Source organism: Mus pahari, chromosome 14 (assembly GCF_900095145.1).
Source record: "Mus pahari chromosome 14, PAHARI_EIJ_v1.1, whole genome shotgun sequence".
Lineage (NCBI taxonomy): Eukaryota > Metazoa > Chordata > Mammalia > Rodentia > Muridae > Mus > Mus pahari.
This window is the reverse complement of record NC_034603.1, coordinates 28,749,095-28,770,427: the sequence shown is the minus strand read 5'-3', so window position 1 is coordinate 28,770,427 and position 21,333 is coordinate 28,749,095. Positions and strand designations below refer to the sequence as shown.

At 55.5% G+C, this 21,333-nt stretch overlaps 2 protein-coding genes across 7 annotated transcripts in view; one reads left to right on the top strand and one right to left on the bottom strand.

Annotated features, from left to right (window-relative positions):
* Nucleotides 1-6,695, top strand: part of Flii (FLII actin remodeling protein) — a 13,737-nt gene extending 7,042 nt beyond the window's left edge. Inside the window, exons 11-30 of one of the 2 annotated variants that reach the window (XM_021212625.1) lie at nucleotides 9-156; nucleotides 287-420; nucleotides 593-805; nucleotides 954-1,133; nucleotides 1,701-1,783; nucleotides 1,890-1,964; nucleotides 2,147-2,230; nucleotides 2,320-2,491; nucleotides 3,531-3,635; nucleotides 3,716-3,907; nucleotides 4,190-4,378; nucleotides 4,475-4,614; nucleotides 4,687-4,927; nucleotides 5,056-5,210; nucleotides 5,286-5,346; nucleotides 5,423-5,551; nucleotides 5,622-5,728; nucleotides 5,867-5,972; nucleotides 6,180-6,245; nucleotides 6,393-6,695. In XM_021212625.1, coding sequence (XP_021068284.1) covers nucleotides 9-156; nucleotides 287-420; nucleotides 593-805; nucleotides 954-1,133; nucleotides 1,701-1,783; nucleotides 1,890-1,964; nucleotides 2,147-2,230; nucleotides 2,320-2,491; nucleotides 3,531-3,635; nucleotides 3,716-3,907; nucleotides 4,190-4,378; nucleotides 4,475-4,614; nucleotides 4,687-4,927; nucleotides 5,056-5,210; nucleotides 5,286-5,346; nucleotides 5,423-5,551; nucleotides 5,622-5,728; nucleotides 5,867-5,972; nucleotides 6,180-6,245; nucleotides 6,393-6,527 — 2,715 coding nt within the window. In that variant the 3' untranslated portion in view covers nucleotides 6,528-6,695. Of the gene's footprint in view, nucleotides 1-8; nucleotides 157-283; nucleotides 421-592; nucleotides 806-953; nucleotides 1,134-1,700; nucleotides 1,784-1,889; nucleotides 1,965-2,146; nucleotides 2,231-2,319; nucleotides 2,492-3,530; nucleotides 3,636-3,715; nucleotides 3,908-4,189; nucleotides 4,379-4,474; nucleotides 4,615-4,686; nucleotides 4,928-5,055; nucleotides 5,211-5,285; nucleotides 5,347-5,422; nucleotides 5,552-5,621; nucleotides 5,729-5,866; nucleotides 5,973-6,179; nucleotides 6,246-6,392 lie in introns of both variants that reach the window. The other variant, XM_021212624.1, reaches the window with a different exon arrangement.
* Nucleotides 6,651-21,333, bottom strand: Llgl1 (LLGL scribble cell polarity complex component 1). Of its 5 annotated transcripts, none has more exons than XM_021212627.1 (22): nucleotides 21,087-21,333; nucleotides 18,094-18,191; nucleotides 16,265-16,346; nucleotides 16,048-16,178; nucleotides 14,928-15,083; nucleotides 14,696-14,858; nucleotides 14,478-14,613; nucleotides 14,245-14,299; nucleotides 13,938-14,092; nucleotides 13,642-13,865; nucleotides 13,409-13,476; nucleotides 12,371-12,524; nucleotides 12,179-12,283; nucleotides 11,348-11,640; nucleotides 10,920-11,067; nucleotides 10,591-10,744; nucleotides 9,447-9,742; nucleotides 8,730-8,994; nucleotides 8,502-8,616; nucleotides 8,256-8,362; nucleotides 7,784-7,904; nucleotides 6,651-7,692 (listed from the first exon to the last, which is right to left on the bottom strand). In XM_021212627.1, exons 1-22 carry the CDS (start codon nucleotides 21,165-21,167, stop codon nucleotides 7,611-7,613), a joined length of 3,189 nt encoding a protein of 1,062 aa, XP_021068286.1. In that variant the 5' UTR covers nucleotides 21,168-21,333; the 3' UTR covers nucleotides 6,651-7,610. The 5 variants fall into 5 exon arrangements, with proteins under 5 accessions (XP_021068286.1, XP_021068288.1, XP_029401492.1 ...); XM_021212629.2 differs by having other exon boundaries at nucleotides 8,256-8,368; nucleotides 21,087-21,331; XM_029545632.1 differs by having other exon boundaries at nucleotides 8,256-8,368; nucleotides 10,591-10,738; nucleotides 21,087-21,331.

Sequence of the window (21,333 nt, the reverse complement as noted above, 5' to 3'; positions counted from 1 at the left end):
TCTAACAGGTCCTGGATGTTCGAGAAAACCCCAGCTTGGTCATGCCGCCCAAGCCTGCTGACCGCACTGCCGAGTGGTACAACATTGACTTCTCACTACAGAACCAGCTAAGGCTGGCGGGCGCCTCCCCGGCCACAGTGGCTGCTGCTGCAGCTGGTGAGTGGACTGCGCACTTGCCCGGGAGCAGGGGCACTCTCTGCTTCCCCCTCTGCACACTGGGTACCAGGGTAGGGTTGGCCTCTGGCTGAATGTCCAGTAGCTCAGATGATTGCACTCCCTGAAGTAGGGAGTGGGTCCAAGGACCCCTTGGCTCGCAAGATGCGGCTACGGAGGCGCAAGGACTCGGCACAGGATGTCCAGGCCAAGCAAGTGCTAAAGGGCATGTCAGATGTTGCCCAGGAGAAAAACAAAAACCAAGAGGTAAGTCAGGTCAGGGCTGGGCTGGGCTGGGCTGTCCGGGGCTGGGCAGGCCTGGACTCTCAGAAGGAAGAGGGGCCCTGAGCAGAGAATGGCTAATGCAAAAGCCCTGTGCTGAGGGCAGGAAGAGGCCAGTCTTAGTGTCTCAGTAGAGTCACTGCTCCTCTGTCCCCAGGAAAGCATAGATGCCCGGGCACCTGGGGGGAAGGTACGACGCTGGGACCAGGGCCTGGAGAAGCCACGCCTTGACTACTCGGAGTTCTTTACGGAGGATGTGGGCCAGCTGCCCGGTTTGACCATCTGGCAAATTGAGAACTTTGTGCCTGTACTGGTGGAGGAAGCCTTCCATGGCAAGTTCTATGAGGCTGACTGCTACATCGTGCTCAAGGTGAGGCTGCTCCTAGTGTCCTCATGGTGTGATGCAGTGAGGCTGGGGGAGGGGCGCGGGCTGGGTTTTGGAGTTGATGCAGCCATGGCCATGCATGTGGCCTGGAAGGCCAGGAAAACCCTCATGGCTGATTACTTGGTCTCCTCAGACCTTCCTAGATGACAGCGGCTCCCTGAACTGGGAGATCTACTACTGGATTGGTGGGGAGGCCACACTTGACAAGAAAGCCTGTTCCGCCATTCATGCAGTCAACCTGCGCAACTACCTGGGTGCTGAGTGCCGTACTGTCCGAGAGGAGATGGGCGACGAGAGTGAGGAGTTCTTGCAGGTGCAGCCAGAGATATACACAGAAGGGAACTGGGGCCACATGTACAGAGGTGGGGCAGGGGGCTGAGCCCAAAGGTAGTAACAGGAGCCCTCAGACAGCAAGGTGAGATCCAGAGAGCCTCAGGCAGTCAGAGTTGAGCGGGAGGGAGTGGCAGGTTGCTTTAAAGTGGATAGACAGGTTAAGGAATGTAGCTGAGAGAGAGGGCTGGGACCAATAGCTGTTGGGGTAGATTACAGGCTCGGAGTTAAGGGCAGAGCCAAACCTAAAAATAAACCTCAAAGCCAGTCAGCAAACTGACTTACCCCTACTACCAGCTGGGTTCCCTTTAGAGATAGCAGGCAGCTGAAAGAGTTTACTTTAGGCCCTCCAGGTTTGCAAACTCCCATAAACACTGTTCAGACTGTCCTTCATTTGGGACAGTTTTGTGTAGCCCTGTGCTCCAGTATATACCTCATCCTGTTTAGAATAACTGTAGGTTTGCACGCACACTTCAGCTGTGCAAACTACCAAGTCTGGCAGTTACTTGTTGGGGGTGTGAACAACTCAAAACTATCCTCACACACATAGGTGTTTGACAATGACATCTCCTATATTGAAGGCGGAACAGCCAGTGGCTTCTATACTGTGGAAGATACACACTATGTTACCAGGTAAGCATGCAGCGATCGGTGGGACTGGCCTGGACTGCTAGGACTGGCTGTTGAGTTCAGGTGGACCCGGGTGCTCACAGTGAATTGTTCTTGCTCTGCTCCCCAGGATGTACCGTGTATATGGTAAAAAGAACATCAGACTGGAGCCTGTGCCCCTCAAAGGGTCCTCACTAGATCCGAGGTGAGCTCCCTGGTACTACAGAAAGCAGGGGTGCTTGTTCTCGGTTGCCTCCCATCTATAAAGAAGCAACCTTGATAACTTCTCAGAGCCTGGCAGAAAAGCCTGAGGTCTGCCCAAAAGGGGGACCAGAGCCCCATCTTTTGAGTCAGAATCTACATTACAGCTCTTCCTATCCTATCCAGGTTTGTGTTTCTCCTGGACCAAGGGCTGGACATTTATGTGTGGCGGGGGGCCCAGGCCACACTGAGTAACACCACTAAAGCCAGGTAGGTGGATCCTATGAAATGTTCAGGGCAAAAGAAGGCATCCCCTAAGAACAACATGGCCTTACTGAGGGGTTTGCATCTATCCTTAGGCTCTTTGCAGAGAAAATGAACAAGAATGAGCGGAAAGGGAAGGCAGAAATCACACTCCTAGTGCAGGGCCAAGAGCCCCCAGGGTTCTGGGATGTGCTGGGTGGAGAGCCCTCTGAGATCAAGAAGCATGTGCCTGATGACTTCTGGCCACCCCAGCCCAAGCTATACAAGGTGAGTCATGGTGTCGGCAGGTAAAGAATAAGCTTGAGGTCAGTAAGTTGGTTTTGCTTTGGGAGAAGAGGGTGTCTATCACCTGGATGAGAAGCTCAGGTCTGGAAGGCAGCTTTGAGGGTAGAGCTCGCATGCTCTTCTAGAAGGTAGACCAGAAGTCCCAGAGCTGAACATTTGCCTTAGTTTTGTGAATGGGAGAAGACTAAGGTGTTGGGTTTTTTGTTTGTTTGTTTTGTTTTGTTTTTGTTTGTTTGTTTTTTGTTTTTTTCGAGACAGGGTTTCTCTGTGTAGCCCTGGCTGTCCTGGAACTCACTTTGTAGACTAGGCTGGCCTCGAACTCAGAAATCTGCCTGCCTCTGCCTCCCAAATGCTGGGATTAAAGGCATGTGCCACCACCGCCCGGCAACTAAGGTTCTTATGAGCAGGAAAGAGATAAGAAGTCAGAAACAGCCGGGCCTGGTGGCACAGGCCTTTAATCCCAGCACTCGGGAGGCAGAGGCAGGCGGATTTCTGAGTTCGAGGCGGCCTGGTCTACCAAGTGAGTTCCAGGACAGCCAGGGCTATTCAGAGAAACCCTGTCTTGAAAAACCAAAAAAAAAAAAAAAAGAAGAAGAAGAAGAAGTCAGAAACAGTCGGGCGTGGTGGCGCACACCTTTGATCCCAGCACCCGGGAGGCAGAGGCAGGCGGNTTTCTGAGTTCGAGGCCAGCCTGGTCTACAAAGTGAGTTCCAGGACAGCCAGGGCTATACAGAGAAACCCTGTCTTGAAAACCAAAACAAAACAAAACAAAAAGGGTATTTTAAAAATGCCCTTCCACTAGCTTGGACAGGGACTCTGTAGCAGAGCACTTGCCTGGTATGGGCAAAGCCCTGGTACTGCTCCCTGCTCCCTGCTCTAAGAAAGAAACCAACAAACACTAAACCCTTCTATTGGTAAGAGCTCTTTAAAATGCCATTCATATTGAAGGGAACACAGCAAGGTGGGGAGCCAGGCCCCAGATGTGGTGGGGTCTGCCATTCCCATCATTTCTTCCTGCCAGGTGGGCCTGGGTCTGGGCTACTTGGAGCTTCCACAGATCAACTACAAGCTCTCAGTGGAACACAAAAAACGGCCCAAGGTGGAGCTGATGCCAGGAATGAGGCTGGTGAGATAGAGGAGGCTGGGCATGGGTCCTGTGTAGTTCTGTGCTTTCCCAGTGCTGACCTCCAGCTGTTTGTCCTACAGCTGCAGAGCCTGCTGGACACACGATGCGTGTACATCCTGGACTGCTGGTCCGATGTATTCATCTGGCTGGGCCGCAAGTCCCCACGCCTAGTGCGTGCCGCTGCACTCAAACTGGGCCAGGAGCTGTGTGGGATGCTACACCGGCCACGACATACAGTGGTCAGCCGCAGCCTGGAGGGCACCGAGGCCCAGGTATGCCCCACACCCAGAGGCTTGCTCATCATGCCCTATCCCCTCCGCTGCTGGCCGACTGTACAACAGAAGTGCCAAACCCACTTCTCTGCAGAACCACTCACTCTGTAGCCTGTCCCAACTTCTGTTTGCTAAGCTACACTTCTCTGAGCCCTAGCTCCAGCTCCTGGTAGATGCTACCCCGAGTGCTAACCAGCTTTTCCAGGCCTGCATGATCCCTCCAGCCTCTGACCTCAGTTGTGCTGTACCCCTCCAGCTATGGCATTACACTGTTCAACACAGGTGTTCAAGGCCAAGTTCAAGAACTGGGACGATGTGTTGACAGTAGACTACACACGGAATGCAGAGGCTGTGCTACAGGGCCCAGGGCTGTCTGGGAAGGTGAAGCGTGACACTGAGAAGAAAGACCAGATGAAGGCTGACCTCACTGCCCTCTTCCTACCTCGGCAGCCCCCCATGCCCCTGGCTGAGGTGGGTGAGGCCCTGGGGGGGGGGCATGAGAGGGAGATGCTCTCTCTGCACAGCATCACGGCATGGTGCTCAGATCTCCTTGGTGATGGCTAACAGGCAGAGCAGCTGATGGAGGAGTGGAATGAGGACCTGGATGGCATGGAGGGCTTCGTGCTGGAGGGCCGCAAGTTCACTCGACTGCCAGAGGAGGAGTTTGGCCACTTCTACACACAGGACTGCTATGTCTTCCTCTGCAGGTGCCAGAGCAAAACCTCAGCCTCTTGTTCTTTTCCCTGTGCAACCCTTGCTCACCACTATTTGAATCACAGGTACTGGGTACCCGTGGAGTACGAGGAGGAAGAGAAGACAGAAGACAAGGAGGGGAAGGCCTCAGGAGAGGCCAGAGAAGGGGAGGAAGCAGCAGCCGAGGCAGAGGAAAAGCAGCCAGAGGAGGACTTTCAGTGCATTGTTTACTTCTGGCAGGGCCGGGAGGCCTCCAACATGGGCTGGTTGACCTTCACATTCAGTCTTCAGAAGAAGTTTGAGAGCCTCTTCCCTGGCAAGCTGGAGGTGTGTATTCACACAGCCCTGAACTGTGCCCCATAGCCTATGCTTGGGATCTAAACAGGCCTGAGGAAGCTTGACCCCTGAAGGGGGAGGCAGGGTCCAGGGAACTACCCAGCATTTCTGACCTCCAGGTAGTACGTATGACACAGCAGCAGGAGAACCCCAAGTTCCTATCCCATTTCAAAAGAAAGTTCATCATTCACCGTGGCAAGAGGAAGGTGACCCAGGGTACTCTTCAGCCGACCCTCTATCAGATCCGCACCAACGGCAGTGCCCTCTGCACCCGGTGGGTACCTGGCTTAGGGAGGAGACAGGATTCCATGGTGGAGGGAACACTGCTGACACACACCCCCTCCCCCAGGTGCATCCAGATTAACACTGACTCCAGCCTTCTCAACTCTGAGTTCTGCTTCATCCTCAAGGTGAGGCTGTGGGCAGGACAGCAGAGCAGGGTGGTGGGCAAGAATCGAGCTGACCCAAGCACTCGTGCATGCCCAGGTCCCCTTTGAAAGCGAGGACAACCAAGGCATTGTGTATGCCTGGGTAGGCCGGGCATCAGACCCTGACGAAGCCAAGCTGGCAGAGGACATCCTGAACACCATGTTTGATGCGTCCTACAGCAAACAGGTGACAGAGGTGGGGGCAGGCAGGAAGGGGAGAGCAGCTGAGGGCCCTGACTGACCAGCCCTTCTCACAGGTCATCAATGAAGGCGAGGAGCCAGAGAACTTCTTCTGGGTAGGCATTGGTGCACAGAAACCCTACGACGATGACGCAGAGTACATGAAGCACACGAGGCTCTTCAGGTGAGTGCCCCCCGTCCCTCCTCTAGCTTCTGTGCAGGCACTGGGACACACAAGGTCTGTGACAGTGACACAAAGCACACGGGGCTCCTCAGGTGAATCCTTCTAACCTCGCCCTTCACCTTGGCTGTTGCCCGTCAGGTGCTCCAATGAGAAGGGTTACTTCGCCGTGACTGAGAAATGCTCTGACTTTTGCCAAGATGACCTGGCAGACGATGACATCATGCTGCTAGACAATGGCCAAGAAGTGAGACATTCTCCCACCTCAGAGCCTGCCTGCTGGATTAAGATGAGATGCTATAGCTGGGAATACTGGGGCCAGGGGCAGCCTTACCACCAGCCAAATGTGGAACACTAAGCATCATATACAAAGACCCTGGGCTCAGTTTTTAGTATTATAAACATCAAAAGGACCAAGAAACCCATGTGACTATTTCATCCTCTTTATCCTCAGGTCTACATGTGGGTTGGGACCCAGACAAGCCAAGTGGAGATCAAACTGAGTCTGAAGGCTTGCCAGGTAAGAAAGGGAGATCACTGAAGCCAGCCTGACGGTTGCAGGAACCACCTGTCCCTCCCTCATCCTAGACAGACGTCTAGGAAGGGGCACAGTAGTCAGTCCAGCAGGCCTTAGAGGACTACCCAGGCCCACTGTTTTCCTTACCAGGTATATATCCAGCACACCCGCTCCAAAGAACATGAGCGGCCACGTCGCCTGCGCCTGGTCCGCAAAGGCAATGAGCAGCGCGCCTTCACCCGCTGCTTCCATGCCTGGAGCACGTTCCGCCAAGCCCCGGCCTAGGCAGTAGCTATGACCTCAGACTCCAGTGAGGAAGAGGCCTCCTCGTACCTGCTTCAGCTACCCACAGCCTGCAAGCAGCACACAGCCCCAAGCCCCACCAGTGTGTCCACATGTGTGCAGATGTAGTTTAAAAGATATTAAATGCTTTTATTTTCAATATTAAAAAAATCAGTACTTTTAATATTAAAACAACTAGTTTTTTAAAAAAGACAGAAAAGCCGAAGGTGACATCTACAGGGAAGCCCATCCTCACTGCCGCGCACACACACGCACACACACACCTCTGACTGACTTCAGTCATGATGCCCAGCAGTCTCTAGTCACATGAGCACACAATACACACAGGCCAGGAGCAAGTACCAAAACTGCTTTAGAAATGACTGGCCAGCGCAGTCCAGGCATTAGAAAAATACTCTGCTTGAGGAGAAAGGCAGTACAATATGGAGTGGGAGAGGATGCTCGCACCCTCCAGCCGAGCTTGAAGCTGGGATGTATTCAGGGCCCAGCATCAGTAAGAAGGGTCAGTGTTAAGGGGCTAGGCAAGACCGACAGATGGTGACGACTAAGGGGAGCAAACCCAGGTCATTCCTGCCTGCAGGGTAGGCAGGCCCTTTCAGTGACAGCCTGAGATGGGCTTGCTGGGGATCTAGGAGGGTACCAAGTAGAAGAGGGTATGGTTAGTTATCTATGCCCAATGTAGGCTGCAGAGGCACTAGCTACTGAGGTCCAGAGAGCTCCAGTCTCCAGCTAGGCTGGGTCCATAGCAAGATATGGTAGGGGCACATAAGGTCCATGTACTGGCTCAATAGGCAGGACCTATCAGCCTCAGTGACTCTTCTGTGAAATGGGCTCTATGAACCAGATAAACATCAACTCCTACACCCACAGGATCAGAGGTGGCCTTCTAAATGCACAGGATTTCAGTGCTGCCAGGCCCTTTCATGACTGTGGGTCCCCTATGCCTGACAGCCAGAGGAAGAGCTAGGCTTCAAGGAATGACACCATTAGAGAGGCCTGCAGGGTTCCAGCTGGAGTGAGGGATGGCAGCTGCTGTGTGGTAAGGCCAGGCTGCCCCACGGCACCTCATTTAATCAGAAGGGTGTAGGCCCGACAAGCATCATCTGCCTCCAGGTTCCGCAGGTTCTTCTCAGAGTCCTCAGGAGAGCTGGGGAGGGGCAGTAATCAGAAGGGCTGGGGTAAGAAGACCCCCTAGTCGCCCTGGGGATGGAGGCTTGGGAGAGAGCAGCAGGCCTCACCCCAGAAAATCCTTCACATATTCCACGGTGACATCCCCTGTCGTGTCCAGCATGGTATCCCCACTAGCAGCTGAATCAATGGACACAGGCGAGAGAGTAGCCTCGGGTGGCTCCGTGGTATCTGTTGGAAGGAACGCTGCTCAGTATCTGCTGTGCCCCTAGAGACCAGGTACTAACGACAGAGCACACAGGACACGCGTGTGCACACTCAGGCGCCCTCCAGCCCTGGCTCAGTGGAACCAGAGTTTATATCTTTTTTTTTCTCTTCAAGACAGGGTTTCTCTGTTTAGCCCTGGCTGTCCTGGAACTCACTTTGTAGACCAGGCTGGCCTCAAACTCAGAAATCCGCCTGCCTCTGTGTCCCAAGTGCTGGGATTAAAGGCGTGTGCCACCACGCCCGGCTCTGAGCTTATGTCTTAACCCCTTTCCCCCATGTACCCTCAATGCCTGCCCCATCTCTGTGCCCTCTCACCGGCTCGCTTGCTGTGGGCAGAGCTAGGGCTTCCTTGGCAGCTCTCCGGGGCCAGAATGATGTCTCTGGTCCCATTAGCCTGGCTCAGCTTGGGTGACTCTTGAAGCCTGTGGCTACAGAAAAAGATGGGAGTGTGAAGGGGACTAACTATTACAGGTGCTGCATCTGACCCCCAAACCAGAAATGGGCATTGACACCAAGGGAGTACAGGACACAAGGTGGCTAAAGGACCCACTCTTTACAAACCTGGGCTGGGTGGCATTTTGGGGCCAGCTTATATCCAGAGAACAGAGTGGTTCTGTGATGTTGCGAGCACTCAGTGAGAAGCGCTCAAATTCCGATGGAGAAATCAAGTAAAAGCCTATGGGCAGGAGAAAAGGGCGAAGGAACATATAAGGAACACTGCCACCGCCAACCCTTGGCCGCCCAGGCTTTCTGTGTACCCACTACTCATCCCCGGCCTGCCCGCCTCACCCTGGCCGTGGCGTGTGAAGACGCAGGAGGCGATGCCGCTGATGTCCTCCTTCCGGATACAGGAGTAGTGCACCTGAGGCCTCAGGCCAGGCACCGAGAAGACATGGACGTCACCCAGGTTGGTGAGGCAGGCAAGGCAGGTCTCAGTGTAGTCCTCAGACATCACACTGGCAAACGTAGCCAGGGCTACCTTCCGCACACGACAGCCTTCATGGGCTGTCAGCTTGAATTTAGTCTTAGCACTCACCTTGGGCAGTGTGAACACCTGTTGACAGACAGACAGACAGACAGACAGAGAGAGTTAGGCCCAGCTTAGTCCTAACCATAAAACTCTGCTGCAGACACCCACCTGGCCCTGCAGGCCTCAATCTAACTGTGTGTATCACAGGCCATTCACTTAACCAGTCATCTAGTAGGTGGCCTACAGAGGAGCCAAGGCTTCACCCTGTGCCTCATCTCCACCCTTGGCCAGATCACGTGACATATCCGTATGTCCTATGCCTGGTACTCTCACGGACCAAGATTCAAGGGCTTCCCACCAGCTCTCGGAGAAGGCTGTGAGGTAGAAGGCCTTAGGGGGAATGCGCACAGGCGCTCGAGGGCCTTCCACTGGCTGAAGGCTCTTTGATGGAGTAGGAGGGATCCAGGTCTCAGCAGGTAGGGGAACCGGTCCAAGCTGGGGGCCTGAATGGATCCTCATCACCCACAGATGCTCACCTTGAATTGTTCCTCGGATGCAATGAGCACAGCATGGCCGCCTTGCATGTCTGGCGCCTGGGCCAGGTCCCGGGAAGCCTCATAGGGCTCAGGCAGTGGCCGGCCACGACCGTCCAGCACAGCAATGGCCACCACGGGCGCTCGGTGCATCAGTTGTACCTCCTTGCCCAGCACAGCCTCCACTGCCTGCTCAGGCCGCTTCTCTCCACCTGCTGTGGCTGCTGGGACCTCCAGCGCATAGGCGAACACAGAGCCCGAGTTGGTGCCCGCCCACATGGTGGGCCCGTGGTGGGTCGCTGTGGGGGACACATAAAGTAGGATGGCCTTCTGAAAGCCCATTCCCACAGACCCTTCTCCCTCGCCCTCCTAACTGGCTGCAAGGACCAGTGCGCCCTCCTAGTCTACAATCGCTGTGTGGCCTCAACCCACTTGTCGGAGACACCAGTCCAGATCCAGAGGCACGAGTCACCTTGAGGGCATTTTCAAGGGGTTATCAGGCCACAACCTAGTACCAGATACCACCAGCTCAACACGCTACACCCTCAACTCATTCCAGAAAACGCAGTGCCTCCTGCAAGGCTGGGCATGCCAGCACACTCCTTCAATGCCAACCCTCAGGAGCAGAGATGGATCTCTGAGCTGAGGCAAGAATCGGGCAGAAGGACTATGTGGTGAGTCCCTGTCTAAAAAACAAGCAATCAACAGAAACAAAAGTGAAAGAATGAGTGTGCTGACACACTGGGTGGTACCTCAAGTATACAGGGGACTACACACTATTTTCTGTTTCAAACTTAGTATCATACAACGTAAAAACCAAAGAACCACCACCATGAGGCACAGAGAGGACTTGCTCCCACAGAGTCCCTGAATGATGGCAGCACCAGCTCTGCCTGATCTGTCCCCAACCTCTGCCTCCTGCCTATCACAGGACCTCAGCCATCCTGGCCCTCACCATCCACCTCACAGTTCACCTCACCATGGCTCCCTTGCTTCTGTTCAACTCTACAAACCCCTAAACATGTCTCCTATGGGAGGCTATTTACAGGTGGCTGGCTGCCAAGGTGTCCCAAAGTGTAGCTCAGCACACAGAAGGTGCTCCTCACACCGCCTCCCCCCAGTACAGAGGTCCCTACCCTGGCCTCACCATCTCGAAGGAACGTGTCAGCGAAGTAGAGGCAGCGCACAACACCGGAGAGCGAGTCGTCAGCAGACCGAGGCTCGATGCGGCGCTGCACGGGTGTCATCTCCAAGTCGTGTGGGCAGGTCTGCTCGGCCAGCTGGGCATTGGCCTCCTGTAACTGGGAGGGCCAGGGGCGCTCAGACACGCTCTTCCAAGAGCCCTTTCTGCCCCATGTCCAGCAGGCATCGCGTCCATGCACCTGCGGCTCGCTTCACTCCACGGGGCCCACAGCACCTGACCAGACCTGAGGGCTCTGGGCCAGGGCACGGACATGGCTGCCAGCCCCAACTCACCTTGCTACTGGCAGCAGGAGCCCGTTTTTTGCCTGAGACACGGCTCTTGCGGATTCGCCGGAATGACTGTCGCAGTGACTTCTTGAGGGACTTCACCCGTGACAGTGGCCCCTCCATGGCCAAAGAGTCATTGGGGTGAAGGGTGCACCTGGGGATGACAGGGCCAGCTGTGCTATGGAGCTACACTGCACCCCTGCTCTCCTGAAGCCAAGTATCTGAGACCAGGTCGGGGGGGCCAGAGCAGCATGGCGCTAGGGCTTGTGGCCACAGCAGCTGCAAGAGCTGACCCGTTCTCTCACATGAGGAGAGCGTTTACAAGGGCTTTCCCAACCAGCCTGTTCTGCACAACCTCTGAAAGGAAACTGAGTCCCAGACCACCTTCTCAGGGCTCTGGCTGCCCGCCCACCTGGCCACCTGGTGCCACATACCTAGCCAGCACAGGGCTCTTGCGCTGGTAGTCAAAAAGGCCAAAGCCATGACTGGTACCAAAGGCCACAAGGCTCCACTCAGCATGGAGTGTGACAGCGGTGACAGCAGCGGGTGGGAGGCACTGTATCAGCATGCGAGGTTGGAATCCGGCAGGCCACGGCAGCAGCCCTGTGTGAGGGTTCAGCCGCTCGTGGCCCTTCCAGGTGAAGCCCTCACGATCCTGAAGAAGATCCACGTTGGCCACACTGACGGCATGCTCTGCAGGGAACTCACTGAGCTCCAGCACCAGCACCTGAACCACACAGCAGGAAAGAGGCATTCTAGACCTATCTGGAGAGTGCCAGAGTGGCACCATAACTCACCTACCCAGCAAATACCCCCTGAATACCTACTATGTACCAAAGCCTTCACTGAGCTGTGGTGACCTCATAATATGCTGGCCTCTGCCCTCCTGGAGCCTGTGACTCCTTCCTGAGTCTGCCTTCCACTGAGCAATGAGTAGAAACTGGGCCCTGTGTGCAGTCAGTGCACAGGTACTCTGTGACAGACACACTAGGCCCTGTGGTTGCGGAGCACATCTGGACCCCTGTATTCCTCTCCCAGCCTCAAGCCTCTGTGCTTGCCCTACCCTTACTCAAGCCATGGCACCCCACACTGTGATGGCACCCCACACTCTGCATCTGTCCTCACCCCTGCCCAACCTTCCTTGGTGCTCCCTTCCCACTCTGACCTACCGCCCACGTTGGTTGCCTTCTACTTCACCACACCCTGCAGGGCCACCTCCTGCAGAAAGCCTCCCCAATAGCCACATCTGAGGACACCAACCACACCTGGCCTGCAGTGCCGGCCACCACCATCTGGGCTGTGTATTTGCAAAGCGCAACCTTCTGGATTCCTAGCCGAGGGTCATCACTGTAGGGATCAAAGCAGCCCACCTGAAGGGATAAGACGGAATGGTGATGCAGGGCAGAGCTATGACCAGCTCAAAGGCCAGCGCTGAGGGGAACGGGGAGGAGAGGCACCTTGCGGAAGGGCGGCCAGTCATCCTCCACAGCCTGGGCCAGGCTGTCAGCGTGTTCACAATCCGTCTGGAAGAGGCCAGCCGTGCTCAGTTTGTAGAGTGGCCTTAGTGCCACACCAGAGGCGTCCCAGAACCGTACAGTGCCATCCTCATGGCTGTAGAGAAGGCGAGTGTCAGAGCCTGCCCCGGGAGATCCACACCCTCTCAATTATTCTTCCAGTGGCTACTATAGGTACCTACTGTACACAGCAGGAAGCACCCACTATGCAGGATAAATAGGTTCTCATGCCCTGAGAGCCTTTTAAACTGGTTGGAAGGTAAATGAATGACCACTTGGACAACTAGGAGTTGGCAGAGAGGAACAACGGGTACCCAGAAATCATAGCACATGCCACAAACCCCAGGACGGGCAAGAAGCTTTAGCCTTGCAGGTACAGCGATGGAAAGGCTGGGAGTCAAAAGAGGAGAAAGTAGGGAGAGGGAGAAGAGTAGACAAAAGTAGGGTACAGCACTGGGACAAGCTGCAGAGCCACTGGGCTCCCAAGTCAGTGAGGTGCCCCAACAGTCAGAAAGGAACTAGAGAATGAGGTGGTTCATGCTCTCCAGCATCCCTGCGGCTATAGCCAGCTCCCAACAGGAAAGGGCAAGCTGCCTTGAGAGGCCTGAGGATCCCAGACAGGCAGGAGGGAGGGCAGGGCAGTTAGTGAGGCCTGAGTCACCAGTGCCCCGACCTAGCCTGGCGTTTCCAGCACCTGACTGGTGGAGTCAGCAGAGGCCAACCCAGATTTTCCAGTCCATGGCAGGCAAGCCAGGTGGGTGGAGCCTGGGCTGGGCTGGAACTCAGGCCCAGGCCAAGAGGAAGTGGAGAGGAGGGCTTTGAGCCAGAATCAAGGGAGGCTTCCTAACAGGGACAACCCAGATTGGATTCACTAGGACTAAGCCTGAGTCACAGAGCACTTCAGCACCCAAAGAATCTGGGACATTCACAAAACAAATAAGGCCTCATAGGTGCTGGGCCTTGTCTGCCACCCACACCTACCCGGTCAGCAGCAGCCCACGCTGCGAGGGTTCCTGAGCCAAGTTCCGGCCCCCGGTAATGGGCCAACTCTAAGAAAGGCAACAAAGACAAGAGCTCAGTTAGGCTGAAGGTCTCGCTCTCATCCTGGCCACGTGCCTCCCGAGTTCTCATCTCCATCTGGACTAGACTACACCCTCCACCAGAACAGCTCCCCCCTCACCACCCCTCCCGAGACACAAGACACCCACACTCACCAAGGCACTGGAGGCAGGCTGTGGGCTCTGCCGCTCACCAGCACTTACAATGCGGGCCCACAGCTTGCTGGGGACATTGGCAACATGGGCAGAGCAGGTGATAGCTGACGAATGCAGTGGGGCCAGGTAAGGGGCGGGCACAGCTGGCCAGCCTGGCGTTTGCAGGTCCAGCACCACCAGCTCCTCCTCCAGAAGCACGGCTAGGGCCTGGGGGTTGTCAAATTCTGTGGAATTGGGCGAGTGAGCTCAGCTTAAAGCCACACTGGGCCAGCTGGGGTGAGAGGTGGGATACTCACCATCCGCTGGCTGTGTGCTGTGCACCGTGAAGAAGTCAATGACACGGGAGGTGAAGTCTAGGGTCACCAGTGTCTCTGCTCGCAGTACACTCACACAGTGGCGGTCACCATAGCTGGCTCGAGGCATGCCACCACTGAAGATGATAAAGTGGTCTCTGCAAGGGGAGGGAGGCCATGTGAACCAGGAGCTCCTGGAGAACAGGGCACATGCCGGATAACCCAGTCAGGGCTGCACCCCTATATACCCGGAGCCTAATCCTCTAGTCCCCAGCCAAACAAGCCCCTCCCACTCTGCCCCTCTACCTACCCTGACTCACAGCTCCGCCACAGAATCTTGTTGATGGCCTTGCAGGGGAAGGGGCCTGGGGGTGGGGAGAGTGTCAGACCTCCCATTCCTCACCCTTGTGCCTCTCCCCAAGGTATGGCCCATACCCAGCGATGCCCCCCGGAAGCTCCTTCTGTAGATTTGGCTATGCAGTACCCTCAAGGCCAGCTGGCCCTCTAGTCCCCACCCTTGGCTCAAGCCTCCCCAGTGCTCACCGTAGGGTGTGGTCACTACAGTGGGCTGCAGCGTTGGGGGGCTGCCAGTGTCTGTGGACCAGATGGCATAGCTGCCGTCACTGTGTGAGCTGATAATGCTGCTGCCACCACGGCCCCAACACAGGCTCTCCAGCTGCTATGAGTGAGGATAGGATGGCATGAGCCAGCAGGTGCGGCCAAGGGCCCGGAGGAGCAGCACGCGAACCTCATTCGCTTACCTGGTTACCCAGGAAAACGTTGTCCACAGACTGTGTGGCCTGGCTCCAGATGACCAGTAAGCCCCGACTGTAGCCTATAAGGATCTTGCTGGGGTCTTGCAGATGTCCCTGGAGTGACTCCACAGGGCCCAAGGCCTTTCCACACCGGTAGTCATCTGGCACACTGCAGAGAGTGCCCAGTGAGTCAGGAGAACTTCCCAGAAATGGGAAGGCCGTCCTGCCTCCTGCTCACCTGCGCAGAACCACATCTGGGCTGAGAGTCTGCCCCTCCAGCAGTGCCAGGGTGGCTACATCCAGAAAGAATATGCTACCACTCTCGGTTCCCAGGGCTGCTGTATTGCCAGCTACGAGCAGGACCACAGTGACACGGGTTAGACTGGCAGGGAAACTGCAGGAAAGAGGAAGAAAGAGTAAGGTAAGCCCATCTTCCTGCTGGGAAGGCAGAACAGGTTGGACCCTTTCTATGGTCTCTCTTATGCCTCTCTGCATTCACAGGGCCTGTTCACAGCACAGGCTGACACCCTGGGAAGGCTATGTGCAGTGTAATTAGAATACTCAATTATCCCCCAGCATGGCAGCAAAGGGATAAAAATAAGTTCTCCAGGTCTCAAAAGACTCACAGCTCACTACCCTGCTTCTCTCAGGCAGATTCATAGCACTGCCCAGCCAGGGTCCCCAATACCAGCCTTCCAGATACCTCAGACATCAGGGGCCCAAACAGTGACCAGGCCAGGCCAGGAACTAACCTGTGGGCAAAGACTATCCCATTGCAGCTATTTCCAGCACACCTGAGGGCAAGGCTCTCTACCTGGGGAGCCCGGCCTGTTGTGCACAACCAGGCATCCAGCTAGCACCTCACCAAGCCTACCCTGGAGAACCCTCCCGACTTCAACCCTGGCCTGGCCTCTCCCAACTCAAGAAACCAGCAGGAAGGTCAAACATGGGGGCACACACCAGTAACCCTGTACTTGGAAGACTGAGGCTGGAGGATCAGTAAAAATTCAAGGCTAGCCTGAGACTTTGCTGATATTGCCTTGGCACAGAACTGTCCCAAATCCCTAGAGGGTACTGTGCCAGCCGAAAGGTCTAAGGAGTTGAGTATATAACATTTTATTCACCGGGACCCCCAAAACTAAAGGCTCCCACAGTGGGAAGCACAGCCTCTGCCCACTGGTCTCAGTTTCAGCTGGCCACACCTCTAACCCTATCTTCAAAAGATAAAACTTCAAAAAGGGTTCCATCCAGGCAGGGCTCCTGAAGCAGAGCCCAACTGTGTCCGCGCTGCCTCAGCAGAGCAGGCTCCTCTCGAATCCCTCTGCCCAGTGGCTGGCCCCAGCCTGGTCCTCCAGTACCTGGCATTGTCAAAACTGGGCCTGCTGGGGGGGTGGAAGCTGAGGCCTTCCTCCAAGTGGGCACAGCCATTATGATGGATGATCTCCCAGAGATGCAAGCTGCTGTCATCTAGCAGGGTCAGGAGGCGGCCCTGATGGGAAGGAGCAGAGACCAAAATGGGAATAGCCTGAAGGGGAGGGGACCACCTGATCCTGGTAAAGGAGAGTCGATATTCACCTGACCAGGCAGGAAATGCATCTGGGTGACGGTGGCTGCATCCCGATGTAGGCCTGTAAATTCCACTCCAGGTGCACCATAGCTAAGGTAACTTGTCAAGAACAAACATGCAGACAAGCTAGGACAGTCAGACAGGACCTGCCCATCCAGGAGTCTGGCAGTCTCCTGATGACCCCCACTTCCTAAAGCAACTCTGCTCCTGTATCCGAGGTGCCCACAGAACCCACACAGCGCCCCCCCAGTAGGGTACTGATATAGGTTTTCAAGCCCCCATCTGTACAGCAGGCCAATGACTCAAACCAGAAAGCTGGTGCCGATGGGATAAAACTAAACACCTGCTCAGCACCTTGGCTCCGGCATGGTACACACGAGGCCTTGGATGCACCTGCACGGACCAAATGACTTGCAGTGGAGGTTAACAGCCCTAGGCAGAACAGAGCAGCGCCTGATCAAACGACTCTTGACCATGGCCAAGAACCCCAAGCTCCCTCCACAGCAGGGAGCCAACAGCTTCCACTGCTCAGCTTCCAGACGAGCACACAGACTAGAAGATGGGAGACCTGCTTGACCCAGAAACTCCAGGACTGATGGAGGGCAGCAAAGTTGAAGGGACCCGAGACAGCTAAGAGATGGGTCAGTGATGTCGTCCCGTGACAAGGAAGCAGCAGTTGCCTGGATATTGAGCTGGAACTCCCTGAAGAGGCTGGCAGGGATGACAAAGGGAGGACAGGGGCAGCTGGCAGGAAGCACGGTCTCCCGGGAGATGAGACTGCCCTGCAGGGGGAGGGGAGGCTCTAGAGACCAAGGGTGGCACTTTCTGGCCTCAGTTTCCCAATCTCAGGAGCTCATGGCTACAGGAATTTAAAGGAAAGAGGAAAGAGAAGGGGGAATCTAGGCTTTGGCTTCCTCATGTATACTAAGCACGAGGACAATTCCTACAAGGACAGCTCTGAGGATCTGGCAGTGTAGACCATGGATACCTCTGATGTGGACACCTCTGATGTGGACACCTCCAACCCGGTACAAGGTGACAGCAAGGGGAGTGGCAGCACAGCACCCATGGGAATGGCAAGCAGTGCTCATCCTGTTAACTGCCCACCACACACCCAGTGGCCCACAGCGGACATCCCCCTCCAGCCACATTCCCTGACAAGGGATATCGCCTCATAAACCTCAGGCCACATTCCCACTCCAACCTAGTGCTCCAGCTCTTGGTGAGAAGGTGGAGGGGGACCTTTACCGAGCTGCTTCTAGCCAGACTCTGCACCTCACGTTTTCCTGAAGGCAGGTTAGGGTGCTATTTCCAGAGTAAGGGGACATTCAGCAGCCTGTTGCCCCACCCCCACCCTGGACTACAGAAAAATGCCGGCATTGTACAGCTCACTCAGCCCATTGTATAGCACTGGGATCCAGATGGGGGCAGTGTTGCGCTCACCATGCTGAGCCTGGCACTGCCCTCGCGCCCTGGGTTGAACACATGGGGTCTTCATATTTGTGTGTGTGTGTGTGTGTGTGTGTGTGTGTGTACATGTGCTCTTGTTCTCACCAGGACCCACAGGTCACCCCTAACTGCCCCAGTCACAGTTGCCAAGATGATGGTAGGATTACCTAAGAACTGGTAGGCTGAAAGGCAGCACAAGGGACAGCTACTGTCACTGCAAACCGACCTCCCCTCCAATCACCCATCTCCCAACCAAAAGACCCTCTCATTTCTGAAAGGAGTCCTCACAGGCACACAGGCACAGTGACCTCTTCAGAAGCCCCAACAAGCACGGCTGTCTCCATGAAGCACCCCAGCGTAAAGTGAGCACCTCAGGAGCAAAGGATACATCTTGACGGCCCCAGACCTGGTGCCGATGGCCATGATGCGGAGCTCAGGGTCGAAGGCCAAGGCGCTCGGCTGATTGGGGAAGCCATGCTCCACAGTCTATGAGGGAAGAAAGGGTTCCATGAGCAACATACCCTGGGACTTCTGCTTCTAACTGCCCAGAAGGTGCCGTCCAGAGGTGGGGACGGCACCTGGGACCTGAGTATTGTCTACGTCGATGCTGATGCTACCTACCTGCTTCTCCGCTCTTTGTGAGGCCAGGCTCTTCCCTAGACACTAAGCTCCAACACCTACTCCTTCCTTTGGTGTGGCTGCGCCTCTTCCCACTGGCCCACCCATGCCCAAGTGTGGTTGGGACATGAATACCTTCAAGAGATGTCAAATATGGACTGGTAGCACATGGCTATAATCATAGCATTTGGAAGGCTAAGACAGGAGGATCCCAAGATAGAGGGCAGCATGGACCACATAATGTGATGCTGTCTCAAAAATAAATACATAGCCGGGCGTGGTGGCGCACGCCTTTAATCCCAGCACTCGGGAGGCAGAGGCAGGCAGATTTCTGAGTTCGAGGCCAGCCTGGTCTACAAAGTGAGTTCCAGGACAGCCAAGGCTATACAGAGAAACCCTGTCTCGAAAAACCAAAAATATATACATACATACATACATACAAGAGGCCATCTACATGGAGCTAGCCATCGGGAAGGGATAACTGGGGTGGCAGTCTACCTAAGCAGTCTTGGGCTGATTACAGTACTCCATCCAGCCTGCCCCCACTTAGCAGTGACAGCAAGCCATCCAAGAGATCAGGGCCACCAACCAACCAACCACGGCAGTTGGCTCGGGAATTCCCTTTCCCACAGAACTGCCATGCCCTGTCTAGACCTGACTTCCTCTTGTCAGCCCCAGGCTTAGAGTTCAGTGTCCAAGAGACATCAGAACACGGCAGCACGGTAAGTCCCCACAGTCCTTAGTGGGCATCACCAGGCTCATTTTATGGAAGAGGCTAGATCCCTATCTAGTGCCTACCCTTTGCACCCCAACTCCAATCAATTCCTGAGCTCTATTATCTTAGTTCTAAGGCACACAAAAGTAACCCTTCCCACACCTTGCTCCAGGCCCACCCAATGCCTGCCTGGACCAGTGCTCAGCCACCTGTGGAAACCAGCCAGCCAGCCCTACCTCCTCTCCTTAGAGCCCTCCAGGAGATGCTTTCTGATCCACAGCCAAAGCCTAGTCCTCACCATGTGGTCCCTTTCTGGGCACCCCAGTTCACCTGACTCCCACCCCAGAGCCCTTTGCTCTCTGTCAAGGCAGCTCTTACTAAAGCTTTGGCATCTTCTGCATTCCTTCTGTCCCCTCCCCCACCACACTGGGCTTTACCTGGCACTCCCAAATGACCAGCTCTGAAAGGCTTCCCTAACTGGTCCCGCCTACGTCATCATCCCAGTCCATATTCCCACACCCTCATCACACCATACTTTATCCACAGCACTAGCCAACCCTTTGAACTACTACTATATATTCTGCTCTTCTGTCTTGGCTTTCCGTCCTCATCCTTTCCCAGGGAATAAACCACCCCTTCAATGAAGAACTGCCCACCGTGCCCTGGCACCAAGGAGGCAGGGATCCAAATCAAACTAGTAGGAGATGCACATCCCATAGGCAATTTGTAATTTGTGGTCTGAGCTGGATTTAAACCCAATACCCACTGTTCACCCTGGACCACAAGCCCAAACTCAAGAATCTGGGGCTTATTCCCTAGAGATCTCCTAACACCCCCTCTGGCAATCAAACCCCTTCCCCAAGATGACCTATCTCCTATCATTGCTGGCCACTCAAATCGGGCCTCACCCTCCTCAACTCCTACCACTATAGCACCAGCCAGGGGGAGCCATGCTTCGGAGACTCATCACAAAAACTGTAGAGGTCCCCACTACACACCTCATTCACTGGCTAAGACCCACTCTTCTTGTTTCATGGGGTGCACCCTCACAGTGAGCCAAAAAGAGGCTCCCATCTGAGGAGCCTCTCCTCGAAGGTCTTTGGCAGGTTCTTAGTCATGGTGTCTGTAAAGCCGGGCACCCCCATCGTTGCTGTCTGAGATCTCAACAAGAAAAACTGAGCCATGGCAGGGCTTTCCTCTGAAACATGCCTCCTAGGAGAAGTCCAGGGTCCCTAAGTTCTGCTCAGGACAGTAGCAGCTGCTTCTAAACTCCTACTCTACTGCTATCACACAGCAAGGCAAGAAAAGATAAGCAGCCCTCTCCCTCCTGAACCTCAAATTTTTTTCACGTGTGTAAAAGAAAGGAGAAATCGAATCCTCAACAGCAGGATGCACACAGGCTCTGGGATAAAAGTAACATCTAACCCGAGCCCCACCAGTACATTAAGAGTTAGGCTTGGGGGACTCTATACTGGTCAGAGCAGACGAGGTGGGAGCTGAGGCCTTTCCCGGGGTCTCTCCAACTTTAGTATGGTCAGGATGGCTGGCCGGGTTGCAAGGAGATCCAGAATCCACAAGAGAGCCACTGGCCTCATTTCATGGCAGGGGAAACTGAGGCACTAAGGTTTGAAATGCAGCTAAGCATACAGACCAACACATCCCTTGAACTAGGAACCCCAGAGCCTGGGGAGAAAAGTGGAGGCGCTGGGATTTCCCAGCCCCACTTTTCCTTCTCTCGCCCGCCTAAGAGTTAAAGAAAAACAAAACCTGGCCCTGGATGTCCCTCGGCCGAGCCGGGCTACACACCAAAAATGAAAGAAAGAGGCCAAGAGAGAAAGGCAGAGAGGTCGGAGGACCCCACTGAGCCCAAGGGACACCCGGGAGAGATATCAGAGGTTCAGAGACCAGGAGCCCGAAAGCGCACGACGCGGCACGGCGCGGGGCACTGCCCGAGACCCCGACCAGGCACACCCGAGCAGCGCGGCGCTCGCAGGGCAGAGGCGGCCCAATGTGGCCCGCCTGAGCCGCCGGCGCCCCCGCCGCCGCACCTTGTGGAAGGCGAAGAGCTCCTGCTTGAGCTTCTCGCGCTGCGGGTCGGCGCCCTGCCGCCGGAACCGAAACTTCATCATCTTGCGCCCGCCTCCGCCACCGCCGCGGGATGCGCCCGGCCCCGCCGGTCCTGAGGCGCGGGGCGGGGCCTGCACGGAGGCGCGGGACGCCACGGACGCCCGCCCGACCCACGACGTGAGCGTACCCGCCGTGCCGTGCCGCCCCTTGCTCGCCAGACAATGGGCG

Bases quoted from the DNA above. Each gene is read 5' to 3' on its own strand.
- Llgl1 (XM_021212629.2), bottom strand. From the start codon at position 21,167: ATGATGAAGTTTCGGTTCCGGCGGCAGGGCGCCGACCCGCAGCGCGAG. The intron at 14,614-14,695 runs GTAAGCGAATGA...CCTCACTCATAG, and splicing joins ACGTTTTCCTGGGTAACCAG to CAGCTGGAGAGCCTGTGTTG. The intron at 12,284-12,370 runs GTGCCTCTCCTC...TTATCCCTTCAG, and splicing joins ACTGGCCGCCCTTCCGCAAG to GTGGGCTGCTTTGATCCCTA.